The sequence below is a fragment of the Pseudophryne corroboree genome, chromosome 3, assembly GCF_028390025.1.
Source record: "Pseudophryne corroboree isolate aPseCor3 chromosome 3, aPseCor3.hap2, whole genome shotgun sequence".
Classification (NCBI taxonomy): Eukaryota; Metazoa; Chordata; class Amphibia; order Anura; family Myobatrachidae; genus Pseudophryne; species Pseudophryne corroboree.
The window spans coordinates 223,739,552-223,754,061 of NC_086446.1; the positions used below are offsets into that span (position 1 = coordinate 223,739,552).

A 14,510-nucleotide genomic window follows, 5' to 3' on the forward strand; every position below is an offset into this window, starting at 1 on the left:
GCCAGGCTTAGAGCATTGTAGATTGCTCTTAGTTCCAGTATATTTATGTGAAGAGACGTCTCCAGGCTTGACCACACGCCCTGGAAGTTTCTTCCCTGTGTGACCGCTCCCCAGCCTCTCAGGCTGGCATCCGTGGTCACTAGGACCCAGTTCTGTATGCCGAATCTGCGGCCCTCTAACAGATGAGCACTCTGCAACCACCATAGCAGAGACACTCTTGTCCTTGTGGACAATTTTATCCGCTGATGCATCTGCAGATGCGATCCGGACCATTTTTCCAGCAGATCCCACTGAAAAGTTCGTGCATGGAATCTGCCGAATGGAATCGCTTCGTAAGAAGCTACCATTTTTCCCAGGACTCTTGTGCATTGATGCACAGATACTTTTCCTGGTTTTAGGAGGTTCCTGACAAGTTCGGATAACTCCCTGGCTTTCTCCTCCGGAAGAAATACCTTTTTCTGAACAGTGTCCAGAATCATCCCTAGGAACAACAGACGTGTCGTCGGGATCAGTTGGGATTTTGGAAAATTCAGAATCCACCCGTGTTGTTGGAGCACTACTTGGGTTAGTGCTACTCCGACCTCCAGCTGTTCTCTGCATCTTGCCCTTATCAGGAGATCGTCCAAGTAAGGGATAATTAAGACGCCTTCTCTTCGAAGAAGGATCATCATTTCGGCCATTACCTTGGTAAAGACCCGGGGTGCCGTGGACAATCCAAACGGCAGCGTCTGAAACTGATAATGACAGTTTTGTACCACGAACCTGAGGTACCCTTGGTGTGAAGGGCAAATTGGAACATGAAGGTAAGCATCCTTGATGTCCAAGGACACCATAAAATCCCCTTCTTCCAGATTCGCTATCACTGCTCTGAGTGACTCCATCTTGAACTTGAATTTTTGTATGTACAGGTTCAGAGATTTTAGATTTAGAATCGGTCTTACCGAGCCGTCCGGCTTCGGTACCACAAATAGCGTGGAGTAATACCCCTGTCCCTGTTGTAGGAGGGGTACCTTGACTATCACCTGCTGAGAATACAGCTTGTGAATGGCCTCCAATACCGTCGCCCTGTCGGAGGGAGACGTTGGCAAAGCAGACTTTAGGAAACGGCGAGGAGGGGACTTCTCGAATTCCAACCTGTAACCCAGAGATACTACCTGCAGGATCCAGGGGTCCACCTGCGAGTGAGCCCACTGTGCGCTGAAATGTTTGAGGCGACCCCCCACCGCCCCTGAGTCTGCTTGTAAGGTCCCAGCGTCATGCTGAAGCCTTTGTAGAAGCCGGGGAGGGCTTCTGCTCCTGGGAAGGAGCTGCTTGTTGCAGTCTCTTACCCTTTCCTTTGCCTCGGGGCAAATAGGAATGTCCTTTTGCTCGTTTGTTCTTATAAGAACGAAAGGACTGCGGCTGAAAAGCCTGCGGCTTTTTCTGCTGGGAGGTGACCTGGGGTAAAAAGGTGGATTTTCCGGCCGTTGCCGTGGCCACCAGATCCGATAGACCGACACCAAATAATTCCTCCCCCTTATACGGCAATACTTCCATATGTCGTTTGGAATCCGCATCACCTGACCACTGGCGCGTCCATAAACTTCTTCTGGCAGATATGGACATCGCACTTACTCTTGATGCCAGAGTGCAAATATCTCTCTGTGCATCTCGCATATAAAGAAATGCATCCTTTAACTGCTCTATAGTCAGTAAAATACTGTCCCTATCCAGGGTATCAATATTTTCAGACAGTGACTCCGACCAAGCCACGCCAGCACTGCACATCCAGGCTGAGGCGATTGCTGGTCTCAGTATAACACCAGTATGTGTGTATATACTTTTTAATGTATTCTCCAGCCTCCTATCAGCTGGATCCTTGAGGGCAGCCGTATCAGGAGACGGTAACGCCACTTGCTTTGATAAGTGTGTGAGCGCCTTATCCACCCTAGGAGGTGTTTCCCAGCGCGCCCTAACCTCTGGCGGGAAAGGGTATAATGCCAATAACTTCTTTGAAATTAGCAGTTTTCTATCTGGGGTAACCCACGCTTCATCACACACTTCATTCAGTTCCTCTGATTCAGGAAAAACTATCGGTAGTTTTTTCACACCCCACATAATACCCCTTTTTGTGGTACTTGCAGTATCAGAGATATGCAAAGCCTCCTTCATTGCCGTGATCATATAACGTGTGGCCCTACTGGAAAATACGTTTGTTTCTTCACCGTCGACACTGGATTCAGTGTCAGTGTCTGGGTCGACCGACTGAGGTAAAGGGCGTTTTATAGCCCCTGACGGTGTCTGAGACGCCTGGACAGGTACTAACTGGTTTGCCGGCTGTCTCATGTCGTCAACCGACTTTTGTAGCGTGCTGACACTATCCCGTAATTCCATAAACAAAGCCATCCATTCTGGTGTCGACTCCCTAGGGGGTGACATCACCATTACAGGCAATTGCTCCGCCTCCACGCCAACATCGTCCTCATACATGTCGACACACACGTATCGACACACAGCAGACACACAGGGAATGCTCTGATAGAAGACAGGACCCCACTAGCCCTTTGGGGAGACAGAGGGAGAGTTTGCCAGCACACACCCAAGCGCTATAAATATATATAGGGACAACCTTAATAAGTGTGTTCCCTTTATAGCAGCTCAAATATTATAAATATCGCCAATAAGTGCCCCCCCTCTCTGTTTTTACCCTGTTTCTGTAGTGCAGTGCAGGGGAGAGTCCTGGGAGCCTTCCTCGCAGCGGAGCTGGGCAGGAAAATGGCGCTGTGTGCTGAGGAGAATAGGCCCCGCCCCCTTTTCGGCAGGCTTCTTCTCCCGTTTTTTTTGGAACCTGGCAGGGGTTAAATACATCCATATAGCCCCAGGGGCTATATGTGATATATTTTAGCCAGAATAGGTATATTACATTGCTGCCCAGGGCGCCCCCCCCAGCGCCCTCAGTGACCGCTGGTGTGAAGTGTGCGGAGAGCAATGGCGCACAGCTGCAGTGCTGTGCGCTACCTCATGAAGACTGAGACGTCTTCTGCCGCCGGTTTCTGGACCTCTTCTCTATTCGGCATCTGCAAGGGGGTCGGCGGCGCGGCTCCGGTGACCCATCCAGGCTGTACCTGTGATCGTCCCTCTGGAGCTAGTGTCCAGTAGCCTAAGAAGCAAATCCATCCTGCACGCAGGTGAGTTCACTTCTTCTCCCCTAAGTCCCTCGTTGCAGTGAGCCTGTTGCCAGCAGGACTCACTGAAAATAAAAAACCTAACAAACTTTTTCTAAGCAGCTCTTTAGGAGAGCCACCTAGATTGCACCCTGCTCGGACGGGCACAAAAACCTAACTGAGGCTTGGAGGAGGGTCATAGGGGGAGGAGCCAGTGCACACCACCTAGTGGTCAAACTTTTAAATTTTGTGCCCTGTCTCCTGCGGAGCCGCTATTCCCCATGGTCCTGACGGAGTCCCAGCATCCACTAGGACGTCAGAGAAATACAGATGACCAGGGTAGAGCCTAAAATAAATTGGCTCTGTTAGAGCAAAGCACTGGACGCACAGATTGGGACCCTGTTGTCCGAGTGCGGCACAGGTGGATGATGACTGTCGGCATTTCTGTCTCAGGACACTGCTAGGTGTACTCCAGAGGCACCCCCACGGGGGTTTTCACGTATACCTTGATGTATGCGAGCTTGTACTTTTTATTAGTAAAGATTTTACTTGTTACTCACGGATGCGCCCTCTTTTCTTTGTTCTCTCCACATGTATTGAGCCGGTGGAATGGCTCCCAGGTACTGGAGGCATTATACACAAACAAAGACTTTTTATCTGATTCTATTTGAATTTATTGAAAGTACATTCATCTGCGCAGTCTATGTATTTGTAGAGAGTGAGATATGGGCCGTTTCTGCTGGTATTAACCAGTGTGCCTTTAACAAATTTAATGATGTGATGCTGCTAAAGAGGTGGGCCATCAGGCACGCTTTGACTTCTGACCTGAAGTCGGAGCATGTACTATATAAGAAATAAGAGTCCGTCTTTTCGGACTTCCAAACACAAAACTGCGGGAGACTGCAGGGACAGCTTGTTAACGCAATCGCTATCCCTGTTTTTTTAGCTGCCTAGTGGGGAAAAGTTAGGTAAAAATGCAAATAAACAATAATATTGGGCAAACATATTTAAGCCAATATCGTGATTATTGCTATTAAAATTAAAAAAGGTTTCAAAAACTTTGGGATGATGTGAGCATGCACTACTCAATCTGATTTATACTACTTTCAGACATAATTACCTGGCTTGAACCTGGGACATAAGAGCACGTTAAAACCAGGATTACCCCTTTCACATGTCCTTCACAACGGATCCGGATTTTACGGCATTTAGTAGGCACTTGTAGATCTCAATTTATTTTAGGCCCTGCCCGAGTCATCAAGACCTGGGACGCACCTGACCTAAGCCAGGTCGTCTACCTGGGTTGCAAGTCCTGGGAAAAACTAGTGAGCAGGATTGCAGCCCTGGGACTCTCAATCCAGGTAGACCCTTTCAGGGCATAGTGGTTCAAAAAGGGCGACCTCAAGGAACCCCAATAGTCCAGGATTTAAGAATATCCATGTTTAGGCACAGGTGACTTAAATTCGATAATACCATCTGTGCTCAGCTATGGATATACCTAAAACCTGGATTGCTGGGTTGCATTTGGAACCCACTGGTCTAGACAATAAACTGAAACCAAATACAGTGAGAGGTGTCACCAGGAAACACTCATGCAGTATTAAGGGAAATCCTTCTTATTGAGGTGTAATAACCTTCCCCTGTGGCCGATTAGTGGGGGCCTGATGGGGAGGATTAGATCCATCCGGCAATGGGCGGTGATAAGGGCAAGCATACGGCCCGGGAGAACACACAGGAGGAGACCCCGGACGAGACGCGGGCTATTAACCAGTCACATACTTACACGGGACCCCAGCCAGGTCGGACTGAGAGTACCCCGGGGAGGCACCGAACAGGCTGCCCAGACCACTCCGGCCCCCGGCATGGCTGTTGCTATCCATTTGCCCCGGCGCTCTGAGCCTCGTGTCTACTGCTGCGGATCCCCTCTCTGACCTCTCCGCAGCTGCAGCAAAGGAGGCCGCTTCCTGTTTTGCAGCACTACGTTCCCCGTCGCAGCGTCCGCTTTACGGCCCAGGAAAGACGAGCGCTGTGAACTGTGCGTGCGTGTGTTCTACCAATAGGCGCCGAGCGGTCGGGTGCGCATGCGTGCGTCAAGTGGGCACGCGCGGGGTTGCAGGGAGCGGAGGAAAGTTCAGTCACTCCCGGAAGCGCAGAAAGAAAGAGCCGCCGCCGGGTAGCGCAGTCTGTGTCCCAGTAGCGGAGTGACCTGTTTAGAATGAGCGGACGCTCACCGGTTGCGTGTGCGGAGCAATGAGTGCGGGCTCAGAGGAAGAGCCGCTCAGCAAGAGAGTCCGTGTACAGGGACCGGATCGAGTCACTGAAGCGCCAGAGACAGAAAGTGTCCCCCCGGAAAGCCGGGGCACCAGCAGCACAGTGGGGAACAGAGGTGATGCCTATTCCCAGTGCCTGGCCTGTGTGCATGTGTCTGGCACCTGTCCTCTCCCTCTCTCTGTGACAGCAACAGCCCACCCGTGTACCAGCTGTTCACCCGTGTCTCGCTCCCACTCGCTGTGACAGCAGGCCACCTTTATCCTACCCAGCATTCACTGACCATACCTTACACCTGGGACACTCCTGAAATACACAGGTTCTGTGGCTGGCTGACTACAAGCCTGCATTTCACCTGGTTTTTAGCAGCCACAGAACCTGTGTAATTCATGAGTGTCCCAGGTTAAAGGGATAATATGGTCAGCCTACCTTATACAAGGCACTCTGTATGTTAGTAATGGGAGTGCTGCTGTTTGTTTCGGGAGGTGCTCCATCAGTACACTATGCCCTGACATAATTCGCATGTCACTAACTATGTAAATGTCATTGGCAGGCATGGGGGGTAATTCAGACCTGATTGTAGCAGGAAGTTTGTTAGCAGTTGGGCAAAACCATGTGCACTTCAAGGGGGCAGATTTAACATTTGCAGAGAGAGTTAGATTTGGGTGTGGTGTGTTCAAACTGAAATCTAACTTGCAGTGTAAAAATAAAGCAGCCAGTATTTACCATGCACAGAAACAAAATAACCCACCCAAATCTAACTCTTTCTGAACGTTATATCTGCCTCCCCTGCAGTGCACATGGGCCCTCATTCCGAGTTGTTCGCTCGTTAAAAATCTTCGCATCGCAGCGATTTTCCGCTTAATGCGCATGCGCAATGTCCGCACTGCGACTGCGTAAATTTGCTATGCACTTAGGAATTTTACTCACGGCTTTTTCATCATTCTGGCGATCGTAATGTGATTGACAGGAAATGGATGTTACTGGGCGGAAACTGGCCGTTTTATGGGCGTGTGGGGAAAAACGCTACCGTTTCCGGAAAAAACGCAGGAGTGGCTGGAGAAACGGGGGAGTGTCTGGGCGAACGCTGGGTGTGTTTGTGACGTCAAACCAGGACCAACAAGCACTGAAATGATCGCAGATGCCGAGTAAGTCTGAAGCTACTCAGAAACTGCTACGAGGTGTGTAATCGCAATATTGCGAATACATCGTTCGCAATTTTAAGATGCTAAGATTCACTCCCAGTAGGCGGCGGCTTAGCATGAGCAAATCTGCTAAAATTCACTTGCGAGCGAACAACTCGGAATGAGGGCCATGGTTTTGCCCAACTGCTAACAAATTTGCTGCTACGATCAGGTCTGAATTACCGACTTAGTTACTGCATGCTATGGATACTCTTTTAAAATTCAAAAAATTCAGCAGAAGCAACTGCTATATGCAGGGCCGGTGCTAGGGTGTTTGGTGCCTCCCTGCAAACTATACATTTGCACTTCCTCTCACCCATACTTAATAAAGGGACAGCACATGCCAGAGGCGCTCATCATTAAAAAAAGGGGTCTCGCAAGGAAGGGACATGGTCACACGAGTACCCCCAACTCAAGTTACGTTACACAGTAGTACAATATTATTCACACTATACCGCATGTAGTGCCTCTGATTCATATTACACAACATAGTAGTGTCCCTTATTAACGTTACATCACAGAATATTGCCCCTTATACACATAATGTCCACAGTAGTAGTGCCGCTTATACGCATAATGCCCACAGTAGTTATGCCCTTTATACATATTATTCAAACAGTAAATAGCCGCTTATACGCATAATGCCCACAGTAGTTATGCCCCTTATAAATATATTCCCACAGTAGTAGTGCCCTTTACCATCATTTCCGCTGAATAGAGGGGAGGGAAGCTGAAGACTGAAATAACTGCCGCTGTTGCCTGTCTGTCATACAGGTGCTACTGAGAGGGAGGGATGGGAGATCAGCACGTGGACTTGGGATTGAAGAGCTTGAGCCGCGGTGCGGCCACCCAGGGGAAAATGAAGGTGCAGGTCAAATGCAGGATTTGTATGAGGAGGGGGGCTGTCTGTATAAATGGGGTGTGTATATATATATATATATATATATATATATATATATACACACACACACACACACACACACCCCTCTCTTAACCTGGGTACATACGATGGTGTGTATGCAGCAGGCTCTTACTCTAACGTACTAGGGGATACTGGGATGGTCTTAGTACCATGGGGTACAGATGGTGTCCATTGGAGCCATGGCACTTTAAAAATTCTTCAGTGTGCTGGCTCCTCCCCTCTAGGCCCCTCCTGCAGACTCAGTTTAGAAAAAAGTGCCAAAGGGTCTGGGTGCATTCTCTGGAGCTCCAGAGAGTTTTCTTCAGATTTTATGTTCGTTTATTATTTTGTGGCAGCACTGGGTGTCCCCAGTCTGCCTGCGTCGTGGGACGTAGGAGGGGGGTGGGGGGTGGTACCAACCTCTTGAAGGGTTAATGGTCCGAATCCCCACTGACAGGACACAAGCCCCTGATCTGCTGTTTCGCTCGCCCCCAGGGTGTGCGCACACGCCAACAGCATGCCGCCACCCTTGACAGAGCTGAAGAGGCTAGAGAGGTGAGTACTAAACCAGGGTCCCGGTTAGCGGGTACCCAGTTCACATAGTGGCATAAGGGCGCTGCCGGGAATCTGCTGCCCGCTCCAGGCACCCACACTGGCATTGAAAAGGGGTTTTAACCCCATTTCTCTTAAGTCCTAGAGAATGCTAGGGTCCACATTAGGGCCATGGGGTGTAGACGGGTCTACTAGGAGCCATGGGCACTTTAAGAGATTAATAGTGTGGGCTGGCTCCTCCCTCTATGCCCCTCCTACCAGAGTCAGTTTAGAAAATGTGCCGGGAGGAGGAGCCGGTCACAGCTAGGGGAGCTCTTATGAGTTTTCTTAGTTTTTTTTATTTTATTAGAACATTAGGTACAGGAAGGCTGCTGGCAACAGCCTTCCTTGTGGGACTTAGGGGGGGAGTAGGAACCAACTCTAGAGGTTAATGGTTCTCTATCTCCGCTGACAGGACACTGAGCTCCTGTGGGTGATGATTGCAAGGCCACGCGGCGACCGCTCACTCCCGCAGCATGGCCGCCACCCCCTAACAGAGCCAGAAGATAGAAGAGTGGTGACTACAGCGCCGGGGTCCTGGTTAGCGGGTCGCCGTCGGGTATGGCGGCACAAGGGTGGGAGCGCAGCTCTGACAGGCTGCGCTCCAGGAAGGCTCAGCAACACTTAGTGTAGGCGCTTGGAGGGGCGTCCTGGGCCAGCGCGGTTACCCTAAACTGGTCACAGTCGCTAACAGGGTCTAATCCCGCTGTTAGCATAGATACCTCCGGCCAGTATAATCAAATTTGTGCGGGAAGCTGCGCGTCATTACAGGGGGCGGGGTTTCTCACAGCGAATTCATCATTCACCAGCGCCATTTTCCTCCCTGCAGACATAGAAGAAGACGCTGATAGGGAGCGCTGACCCTCCAGATGACTCCAGTTACTCCGGTACCAGGGTGTTATAAACAGGGGGGGAGTGCATTGTTAGTAATAATCAACCTATTAAGGTCGGTTACTCAGCGTCGGGCTTTTATCATAATAACTGCTCACAAGGGTGCTGTGTGGCTGGCTCCTTAGACTCTGTGACTCTCTGAAGGTACTCTGGGGGAAACTGTATCTGACATTTTTCTGTGTGTGTGTGTATATCCCACATTACCATGTCTAAGGACTCTGTGTCCTGTGCTGCAAAGTGTTTATCTTCTCCTGAGCGGTCTATTCCATGTACTCAGGACTGCAATATACTGTCTCAACCTTCTTAATCCGAACCCCCATGAATGGATTCTTTAAGGGGAATGATATCCCAGATTTCTACAAGAATGTCACATACTGAGAAAGATGCAGTTTTTGAGGAAATCTTTGGAGGGGTTACAGTATTTGGCCCCCACTACTTCATCAAAACCCCCACCTACATACCCGCAAAAGCGGACACTTGGCCAGATAATGCAAGCTGACATTGATACTGACTCTGATACAGGTGACAGTGAAGGGGATATGCAGGGGGTGGATGCATCCCTTGCTATTGTGGTGCAACTAATGATTGAAGCCATTAGGGATGTTTTACACATTTCTGAGAACGTATCTGAACAGGTGGAGGAATCTTATTTTACAGAAAGTAAGAAATCCTCGCTTATCTTCCCGGCTTCCAAAGAGTTAAACTCTTTGTTTGAAAAATCCTGGGAAAACCCAGAGAAAAAATTCCAGATCCTAAAAAGGGTTCTCATTGCTTTTCCTTTTCCTGAAGAGGATAGAAAAAAGTGGGAAAACCCACCTATAATTGACGCATCTGTATCTAGGTTGTCAAAATAGGTGGTTTTACCTGTTCCTGGTTCAACCGCTTTAAAATAACCGGCTGACCGCAAGGTTGAGACTACACTGAAATCACTATACCCAGCTAATGGCGTCGCTTTAAGGCCCCCTATTGCTTGTGCGTGGATTTCTAGAACCATAGTAAAGTAGTCAGGCACATTGCTAGAGGACTTAGATACTATGGATAGAAGTGACATTAATTTGTTCTTGCGTTAAAATACATGATTCTGCAGGGTTCATGGTGGAGGCCATGAAAGACCTTGGCATGCTGAATGCACGGGCTACTTCTATGGCGGTCTCGGCACGCAGAGGACTCTGGCTACGCCAATGGACTGTGGGTGCGGAATCCAAGAGAAGTGTGGAGAACCTACCCTTCACAGGTCAAGCTCTGGGGATACTTTGGATGCATGGATCTCCACGGCAACTGCGGGTAAGTCAACCTTTCTTCCCTCAGCAGCACCAATGGCTAGGAAATCTTATCCTTCGCCTACACTGCAGTTCTTTTGGACCGCAAAATTTAAGAAATCCAAACCCCCTCCTACCTTTTAGAGAGAAGGTCGGGGAAAGTCCAGAAAACCTGCACCATCAGGTTCCCAGGAACAGAAACCAGGTTCTGCTTCCTCAAAATCTTCAGCATGATGGTGGACCTCCCAACCTGGAGGTCAGGCAGGTGGGAGCGAGACTAAGAGCTTTCACTCACGTTTTGGCGTCATGCCTAGACCCTTGGGTAAAGGATATTGTGGCCCAGGGATACAGACTGGAGTTTCAAGAACTCCCACCTCACAGATTCTTCAAATTGGGCTTACCAGTTTCGCTGACAGACAGTGCTATTCTACAGGAAGCCATTCAAACATTGGTTCAAACAAATGTCATTGTTCCTGTTCAACTCCACCTACAACACAAGGGTTATTACTCAAACCTGTTTGTGGTACCGAAACTGGACGGTTCGGTAAGGCCGATATTAAACCTAAAGTCATTGAACCCCTACTTGAGGGAATTCAAATTCAAGATGGAGTCTCTGAGAGCGGTGATCTCTGGTCTGGAGGAGGGGGAATTCCTGGTATTCCTGGATATAAAGGATGCATACCTTCACATTCCGATCTGGCCGCCTCACCAGGCTTATATCAGATTTGCGCTGCTGGACTCTCACGATCAGTTCCAGGCACTGCCATTTGGCCTCTCCACAGCACCGAGGGTATTCACCAAGGTCATGGCGGAGATGATGTTACTCCTCCGAAAACATGGTGTGAACATAATTCCATATTTGGACGATCTGCTGATAAAAGCATCTTCCAAGGAGAAGTTGTTGCAGAGTATTGCTCTCTCAACTCAACTACTCCAGGATTATGGGTGGATCCTGAACCTTCCAAAGCCATATTTGGAGCCGACAAGGAGACTGCCCTTCTGGACACGGAAGTGCAAGAGGGTGTTTCTACCGGTGGAGAAAGCGTTGGTGCTCTCCAGTCTTTTCATGTGGCCGATTTAGGGGCAGAGCCAGAGGGGCCTCTAACGCTGCTCGAGGAAATCGAGGTAAGCCATGCAGACCAGCGGCCGCTGGTTCCCTGGACCAGTGTTCAGTCTCTGCCTCTGCCAAGCCCTCCACGTGACAGTTGGCCCCGGCTTCAAGGGGAGTTTTTGGTGGGTGCTCGCCTCAAGTATTTCAGCCATATTTGGGTAGAATCCTGACGGGGTCCTTGGGTGACAGACCTAATCTTCCAAGGATACTGTTTGGCGTATCAACAGCTCCCTCCTCACAGATTCTTCAAGTCAGGGTTACCAGCTTCACCAGTATCAAGAGTCACCTTGCTGGAGGCCATTCAACGGCTGCAACAAACGCAGGTTATTGCTCCAGTTCCCCCTCTACTCAGAAACAAGGGTTTTTATTCCAGCCTGTTCGTGGTACCAAACCGGACGGTTCTGTCCGACCAATCTTGAACCTTAAATCCCTGAACCCTTACCTACGGGTGTTCAAGTTCAAGATGGAATCCCTAAGAGCGGTGGTTTCGGGCCTAGAGGAGGGGGAATTCCTGGTATCCCTGGATATCAAGGATGCGTACTTACACATCCCGATATGGCCACCTCATCAGGCTTACGTCAGGTTTGCACTGCAGGATGCTCATTTCCAGTTTCGGGCCTTGCCTTTTGGTTTCTCCACTGCACCACGTGTGTTCACGAAGGTGATGGCGGAGATGATGCTACAACTCCGCGTGATGGGTGTGAACATCATTCCATACTTGGACGATCTTCCAATAAAAGCGGCATCTGAGGCTCGGTTGTTGGAAAACATCGCCCTGACTACATGGCTACTGACGGATCTCGGGTAGATTCTTAAATCACACCTGATACCATTGCAGAGGCTTCAGTTCTTGGGGATGATCCTGGACACGGTGTCTCATAAAGTATTCTTTCCTATGGACAAGGCCTTGACTATTTAGTCAATGGTGCGCTCTGTTTTGAAACCTACAAAAATCTTGGTGCATCTCTGTATCTGCCTGCTGGGCAAGTTGGTAGCATCTTACGAGGCAGTTCAGTACGGAAGGTTCCATGCCCGTCCGTTCCAGCTGGATCTGCTGGACAAAAGGTCAGGGTCACACCTTCACATGCACCGGAGGATATCCCTGTCACCAAAAGCACGGAATTCCCTCTTATGGTGGTTGCAGACCGCCCACCTAGTGGATGGTCGACATTTCAAAATTCAGACCTGGATTCTCTTAACAACAGATGCAAGCCTCCGCGGTTGGGGTGCTGTAGCCCAGGGGGCTCAGTTTCAAGGATGGTGGTCACCTCAGGAGGCCTCTCTTCCAATAAATGTTCTGGAACTCAGAGTGATTTACAATGCCCTTCTACAAGACGCTTCTCTCTTCCAGCATTGGGCCATACATGTCCAGTCGGTCTACACCACGGCGGTGGCGTCCATAAACAAACAAGGCGGAACAAGAAGCAGGGTGTCCAGGATACTCCTCTGGTCGGAATGCAATGCCAGAGCTTTGTTGGCCATCTTCATTCTAGGAGTGGACAACTGGGAAGCAGACTTTCTCAGCAGACACAATCTGCACCCTGGGGATTGGGGCCTTCAACCGCAGGTGTTCCAACAGTTGGTACAACGGTAGGGCTGCCCCCTAATCGACATGATGACTTCTCGTCTCAATAAGAAGCTGCGGCGCTACTGCTCCAGGACGAGGGATCCACAGGCTAGCGGCGGTGGGCACTCTGATGGCACCGTGGATTTACCAGTTCGTTTATCTGTTCCCTCTGTTCCTCTCATTCCCAGGGTCCAAAAGAGACTAAAAAAAGGAAACTGTTCAGGCAATTCTGATTGCCACGGATTGGCCTCGCTGGGCCTTGTATGCAGACCTCCTGGCCATGTCCCTTGAGGAGCCTTGGCTTCAAAAGGATCTTCTTCTGCAAGGACCATTCGTCTATCCAGACTTACTGCAGCTACATTTGACGGCAAGGCGGTTGAAAGGGAGATATTCGCCCGAAAAGGGCTTCCCTCCAAAGTTATCTCTACTATGGTCCACGTTCGGAAGGTGGTCACATCTAAACATTACCACAGCATCTCGAAGAAGTATGTCTCCTGGTGCAAAGGTCAACAGTACTCCACTGTGGATTTTCATCTGGGTAGGTTCTTGCTCTTCCTGCAAGCAGGTGTGGATATGGGCCTTCGTTTAGGCTCCATTAAGGTTCGGATCTCGGCTTTGTCTATTTTCTTCCAAAAGCAGTTGGCTGTTATCCCTGAAGTCCAGACATTCATATTAAACCACCCTTTGTGGGAGACGGCACCGTGAGATCTCAATTTGGTCCTGACCTTTCTGCAATCAGAGTGATTTGAACCTTTAAATATTTGACTTGGAAGACTGTCATGTTATTGGCCTTGTCCTCAACGAGGCGTGTCTCGGAATTGGGGGCCTTATCCTCTAAGAGCCCTTACCTGGTGTTTCGTGTTCAGGACTCACCCACATTTTCTGCCTAAGGTGGTGTCTGCATTTCACATCAGCTGACAATAGTGGTTCCTGTATTGTCTGACACGTCAGTTTCTTCAAAATCTTTGGACGTTTTTCGAGCTTTGAAGATTTATGTCAGGAGAACAGCTTGTCACTGGAAATCTGATTCCCTTTTTGTTCTCTATGACACTACGAAGATTGAATGTCCTGCTGCAAAGCATTCCATTGCGCGTTGGATCAGGATGACAATCCAACAGGCTTACTCTTCAGCAGCCTTGCAGCTGCCGAGTTCTATTCAGTCCCACTCCACAAGGTCGGTGGGTTCTTTTTGGGCGGGTGCCCGTGATGTCTCGGCCTTGCAGTTATGCCTAGCAGCTACTTGGTCTGGTTCAAACACATTTGTAAAGTTTTACAAGTTTGATACCTTAGCTACACAGGACCTTCAGTTTGGTTGCTTGGTTTTGCAGAGGTCTCGGCACTCTCACACCCGGTCTGGGAGCTTTGGGACATCCCCATGGTATTAAGACCATCCCAGTATCCCCTTAGATGTTAGAGAAAATAGGAATCTAATACCTACCTAATTCCTTTTCTTCTAGTCCGTAGGGGATACTGGGCGCCCGCTTCTGTGCTTTGTAAAATCTTCCTGCAAGCGTTCTTGTGTTTCTTGGTTGGGTCTGCTGTTGCTGCCCTAGTTTCAAGTTGTGGTTAGCGTGGCTATCCTCTTGTTATGTTGT

The 14,510-nt window shown here is 49.4% G+C and overlaps 2 protein-coding genes across 9 annotated transcripts in view; one reads left to right on the plus strand and one right to left on the minus strand.

Annotated features, from left to right (window-relative positions):
* Nucleotides 1-5,115, minus strand: part of LOC135055149 (mitochondrial import inner membrane translocase subunit Tim23) — a 109,241-nt gene extending 104,126 nt beyond the window's left edge. The window contains exon 1 of the mRNA XM_063958850.1: nucleotides 4,927-5,115. Within this exon, the coding sequence (XP_063814920.1) occupies nucleotides 4,927-5,023 (97 nt within the window). The 5' untranslated portion in view covers nucleotides 5,024-5,115. The remainder of the gene's footprint in view (nucleotides 1-4,926) is intronic.
* Nucleotides 5,116-5,256: 141 nt separating this feature from the next.
* The window catches only part of PARG (poly(ADP-ribose) glycohydrolase), a 330,974-nt gene continuing 321,720 nt past the window's right edge, over nucleotides 5,257-14,510 (plus strand). For 2 of the 8 annotated variants that reach the window (XM_063958844.1, XM_063958845.1), the window contains exon 1: nucleotides 5,262-5,529. In XM_063958844.1, coding sequence (XP_063814914.1) covers nucleotides 5,394-5,529 — 136 coding nt within the window. In that variant the 5' untranslated portion in view covers nucleotides 5,262-5,393. Of the gene's footprint in view, nucleotides 5,530-14,510 lie in introns of all 8 variants that reach the window. The other 6 variants (XM_063958846.1, XM_063958848.1, XM_063958841.1 and 3 more) reach the window with 5 other exon arrangements.